This window comes from Vigna unguiculata, chromosome 3, assembly GCF_037176805.1.
Source record: "Vigna unguiculata cultivar grain cowpea cultivar isolate G323 ecotype 2 chromosome 3, ASM3717680v1, whole genome shotgun sequence".
NCBI lineage: Eukaryota > Viridiplantae > Streptophyta > Magnoliopsida > Fabales > Fabaceae > Vigna > Vigna unguiculata.
The window spans coordinates 23,755,109-23,760,911 of NC_140794.1; the positions used below are offsets into that span (position 1 = coordinate 23,755,109).

Genomic DNA, 5,803 nt, shown 5'->3' on the forward strand with positions numbered 1-5,803 from the left:
TCAGATTATCGTCCATCGTACACGAACACTTCACCATTCACAATCACCGCTTATGACAATTCATTCCCAACCCAAGCGAAACCTAAAATACCGACTCACACAAACATTAATGAAATCTCCCATCGATTTCGCAATTATAGATAATCACACAACAATTCAATCATACACGAATCATATAAATTAACCGAGACGTCCAACATCGCAAACACACCCAAAACCTGTAAAAACTGGACAAACCAGTTTGTATCGCCTAGCGGGCAGCACCTTGCCGCTAGGCAGTGCATATTAAACCCAGAAAAATAGGCGCTGGTGGCATGAGCCACCTGGCGGTCCTTCTACGCCGCCAGGCGGTTTCTGGGAATTTCTAGAAAACGCGAAAAAAAGCATCGAATCTCCAATTTACACATTCCAACACGTCCAGAACAATACAAAAAAACATAAACATAATATAACACGCAAAATAAGCTCCCCTAACCTGGATTAAAGCCTTCCCCGAGTATTCTTCTACTTCTTTCCTTGAACTCCAATTGGTCTCCCTTGTCTTCTCTCAATTCAGCCCCTTTTCCACACCCAAACCTCACCTTTCAACCTCAATTTCGTACTCTCTCTATAACCTCACAATATTCTCTGCAGAAACCTTTCTCTTCTCTCACAATTAGGCTTTTTACGGGTGTTTTAATGGTGGCCTAATACTCTAAAACGAAAATAGCATTAAGCAGGGGGTAATGACCATTCAAGCTCACTAATTGGCTTGCTTTTCCAGCTACCCTTAACTGATACTTCTGCTAGGGTTTTTTTTTTCCTTAACCCTTCAACTTCAAATAAAAACCAAAAATGACAAAAATAAAGTTTCATTTGGGTCTTCCAAGGTTTGAACCCACACACATACACATGCCAACTCAATGCCTAGCCAATGCAACCAATTCATATTTCATACTAACCAATACAATTCAATAATTATAAAAATCCACAACACGTTTTAATATACACAAAAATAATACTAATTTAATAACACAAAAAAATAACATACATAGGACTCGAACCCAAGTCCTCTCACACAAACCAAGTACTCTCAACCACTTGAGCTAGTACTTTTCCACGTCATACACCCCACATTTATTACCTTAAAGGTTCTCTTTACCCACATTTATCGAATAATTACTTAATTAATTATTTAATTTTTCTCGGGTCTTACATTCCCTCCACCTTCAAAAGTTTTCGTCCTCGAAAACAAGACTTACCAGGAAACAGATGTGGGTAGGATAACTTCATGCGGTCCTCCATCTATCAGGTCATTTCCTGAGTTGCCTCATCCCAAAGCACCTTCACCGTCTTTATCTCCTTACCCCTCAGATGTTTGACTTGAGAGTCAAGGATGCGAACCGGTCCAGCTGGTATGGTCAAATCTTCCTGCACCTGTACATCATCAGCCTCTAGTACATGGTCTGGACTTGCAACGTATTTCCTCAACTGAGAAACATGAAATAGTTGTGCAAGTTCGCTAGATGAGGTGTCAAAGCAATTTTGTAGGCCCCTGGTCCAATTCTCCGTGTGATCTGATAGGGTCCTATAAATCGCGGTGTCAACTTCCTCGATTTTAGAACCCTTCCAACTCCCGTGGTTGGGGTAACCCGTAGAAACACATGATCACCTTCATCAAACTCCAATGGCCGCCTTCTTTTATTAGCATAGGACTTTTGCCGACTTTATGTAGCTCTCATCCGATACTGGATTAATTTAACTTTTCCAGTGGTCTGCTGTAGAAACTCGGGGCCAAGCACAAGGGCTTCCCCATCCTGATACCAACACAACGGTGTTCTATACCTTCGACCATATAATGCTTTGTATGGTGCCATTCCAATACTAGCATGATAGCTATTATTATATGTGAATTCCACCAAAGGTGACACATTGTTCCAGTTTCCCAGATGGTCTAACACAAAAGACCGCAACAAATCTTCCAAAGACTGTATAGTACGCTCGGATTGACCATCTGTCTAAGGATGGTAAGCTGAACTCATCCTCAGTTGAGTTCCCAAGGCTGCTTGCAATGACTGCCAAAACCGGGAGGTGAATCTCGGATCCCGGTCTGATACTATACTTTCTGGCACCCCATGTAACCTCACTACCTCCCGCACATAAGTTTCTGCCAGTCTATCCATCAACCATTTCTGATTTATAGGTAAGAAGTGCGCACACTTAGTCAATCTGTCCACAATTACCCAGACTGAGTCATGCCCTCTTGTCGACTTCGGCAAGTGTGTCACAAAATCCATGGAGATACTATCCCACTTCCATTGAGGTATTTCCAATGGTTGCAGGGTACCTCCCGGCCTTTGATGTTCAATTTTGGCTTTTTGGCATACCAAACATTGAGCAACAAAATCGGCCACGTCTGATTTCATCCCGTTCCACCAAAAGGACTCCTTCAAATCCTTGTACATCTTAGTCATTCCGGGGTGGATGCTAAGACGACTTTGGTGACCTTCCTTCAGAATTTGCCTCCTGAATAAGGGTCCCCCAGGCACACACACCCTACCTCTGAAGTGTAGAATACCGTCCTATCCCATCTGGTAATCTTTTCCTTTATCTGTACCCAGCCATCCCACAAATTGTTGCAACTCCATATCATGCCCCTGAGCCACACGTATCTCATTCAAGAAGTCATTAGTAACTTTCAACATACTGCATTGTATGACCCCTTATCCAAACTGCATTCCCAAGTTCATGTCTCGGAGTTTTTCAATTAGCTCCAACTCCTTTACCATCATGCAGGAGACATGCATCTTCTTACGACTCAATGCATCAGCTACGACATTTGTCTTGCCTGGGTGATAAAGCAATTCAAAGTCGTAGTCTTTCAGGTACTCCATCCACCTGCGCTGTCTCATATTTAACTCCTTCTGGTCGAACAAGTATTTCAGGGTTTTGTGATCGCTGAAAACTTGAAACTGAGACCCGTACAGTTAGTGCCTCCAAGACTTGAGAGCAAATACAATAGCTGTCAGCTCCAAGTCGTGAGTCGGGTAATTTTTCTCGTGTACTTTCAACTGATGAGAAGCATATGCCACCAGCCTCTTATCTTGCATCAACACACACCCCAGCCCTTGATAAGACGCATCACAATACACCTCAAACATTTTCCCCGGATAAGGAATTACTAACACCAGGGTGGTAGTCAAACACCTCTTCATGTCCTCAAAGCACTCCTCACACTTTTCAGTTCAAGAGAATGGCTGATCTTTTCTTGTGAGTTGTTGCCAGACCCAGGAAACTCCTCACCTCAGTCATCGTCTTAGGCCTCTCCCACTTAAGGACCATCTCGATCTTAGCCGGATCCACCGCAAGGCCTTTGGCTGATATGACATGCCCGACAAATTGTACCTCGTCCAGCCAAAACACGTACTTGGACAACTTCCTATACAACTGATGATCCCTGAGTATCTTTAATACAACCCTCAAATGATCAGCATGCTCTTCTCTCGTCTTTGAATAAATAAGTATGTCATCTATGAAGATGACGACAAACTTATCTAACCAAGGTCGAAAGATTCTATTCATGTAATCCATGAATATTACTGGTGCATTCGTTACTCCGAATGGCATCACTACATATTCGTAGTTGCCATACCTCGACCTGAAAGCCGTCTTTTGTACATCTTCCAGCTTCACCAAGATCTGATGATATCCAGATCACACGTCTATCTTGGAGAATATTCTTGCCCCCTTCAACTGATCTAGTAGATCGTCAATCCTCGGCAATGGATACTTATTCTTGATTGTTAATTTGTTTAGCTGCCTATAATCAACGCAAAGTCTTGAGCTCTCATCCTTCTTCTTCACTAATAATACCGGAGCTCCCCACGGCGACGCACTGGGCCGAATAAATTTCTTCTCAAGTAGATCCTCTATTTGCTTCTTCAGTTCTGTCAATTCTGCAGGTGCCATTTTGTACGGTGTCATGGATATCGGACCTGCACCAGGAACTAAGTCGATGGAGAAATCTATGTCTCGACTTGGTGGTAGTCCTGGTACTTCATCCGAAAATACATCGGCGTACTCATTGACAATAGGGATATTCTAAATCATCTCCACTGCGCTTTTCTTTTCGGGTTTAGCCATCACCATGAAACTTGTGGCCCCTTCTTGCAGCGCCCTCACAGCTTCTCGAGTTGAGATCATCTCTAACCCTTCATGCTTTGGGAATACCAAACTACATCGTCCACAATCAATTATGACGTGATTATTGGACAACCACTCTATTCCCAATATTACGTCCAGTCCCTCCATAGACAAGCACACCAAGTTCACCTTGAATCTGCGACTTGCCACTTCCATCACACACCCCACGCAGACTGAACTGGTTGCTACCTGACCTGAGGAAGGAGTCGACACCAGCAACTCACATCCCAAATCACGTTTCTCCAAGTTCAGTCTCCCCACACAAGCATTAGAAATGAAGGAATGTGTTGCTCCAGAGTCGAACAACACTAAAATTGACTGACCAATTAACAAACAGGGCTCAAGAATAAGGTTACTTGACTAGGTAGCCTCTATGGAGGTCATAGCGAATACTCTTCCCGCTGCTCTAGCTCTCTCAGCTAGGGATGCGGCTGGCTTTTTCACCCCAATACTCTTCTTCTCCGGGCAGTTATTGGCAAAGTGGCCCGGTTTGTCGCATATGAAGCATTTGCGACGATCTCCTGATCCTCCTACCCCACCGGTTATTTAGGGGCAATTCCTCTTTAAATGGGGCCCACCACACTGGTAACACGTGGGGCCCTGAGAAGTCTGGGGTCGGCTATATGGTTTCTTCATCTGCCTCGCCTCTGCGACATTCTTCTGATGTCGACTTGCTGGGTTCAGCCTTTTTTCTAGGTACTCTGCGCTCTTGGCTTGTTCCACCAAGATCGGAAACCTCCTTTCTCTCAGAGGCGTGACCACCTTCTTTAACTCATGCTTGAGCCCCCTCTCAAACTTGAGGCATCTCCACTCCTCAGTAATTGCTTGAGAATAATACCTTGCCAGTTGCTCGAATTTGTTAACATATTCTTGCACTGACATGTTCCTCTGTTGCAGAGCCAAGAACTCCGCCTCCCTGTCCTGCTTTACAGTATCTAGGAAATATTTTTCCAAGAACCGGATTCGGAAACTATCCCAGGTTACTGGCTCCTCCCTAACCTGTATCTGTTGTTTCATGCCTGCCCACCAGTACTCGGCGTCATTATTTAGCAGGTACATAGCAAAGGCCAACTTCTGCTCATCAGCACAATTCATTACTCCAAAGATCTTTTCACACTTGTGAAGCCAGGCATCAGCTTCGTCTGGAATGACCCCACCTGTGAATTTTGCGGGCTTATGGCGCAGAAAATCCTCCACCGTTGGCACTCTAGCTGGCGCTATTGCCACTCTCGGTTGTGCTGGAATAGGATGTTGCATTGCATCCACCATGCCGTGAATGGCTTCTGCAATATCATCAGTGTCGTTAGCATTCCTCCTTCTTCTGTTAGCTGTCATTGCTTGGATACGCCACATATTCAACTGTTAAACATCACTCCATTAGTTTAACACACTCTTACCTCCTTAAATTTAAACACACATAATATCATGCACATACATAGTAAGCTCACTCCCCAAAAGCCCCAAAACATGTTTTTCAAAAACTTTTCAAAACTTTTGCTCTGATACCAACTGTAACATCCCTAAGGAATATTACTTTGAAAATATCATAAACAATTAAATAAATGAGACTAAATACGATAATATAAAAATTATTCCTCATTTATATATGCATGTTCCCAAA

The 5,803-nt window shown here is 43.5% G+C and overlaps 1 protein-coding gene across 1 annotated transcript; it reads right to left on the reverse strand.

Moving 5' to 3' along the window:
• Positions 1-4,080: 4,080 nt before the first annotated feature.
• On the reverse strand, positions 4,081-5,517 carry LOC114175186 (uncharacterized). Its single transcript, XM_028059948.1, has 2 exons — positions 4,761-5,517; positions 4,081-4,490 (listed from the first exon to the last, which is right to left on the reverse strand). The coding sequence occupies exons 1-2, from the start codon at positions 5,515-5,517 to the stop codon at positions 4,081-4,083; spliced, it is 1,167 nt and encodes a 388-aa protein (XP_027915749.1).
• Between the last annotated feature and the right edge of the window lie 286 nt (positions 5,518-5,803).

Excerpts from the sequence above, each read along its gene's own strand:
- LOC114175186 (XM_028059948.1), bottom strand. The coding sequence starts at position 5,517 with ATGACAGCTAACAGAAGAAGGAGGAATGCTAACGACACTGATGATATT. Across the intron at positions 4,491-4,760 it reads CCCCACGTGTTACCAGTGTG|TGTTGTTCGACTCTGGAGCA; the intron begins GTGGGCCCCATT and ends AGTCAATTTTAG.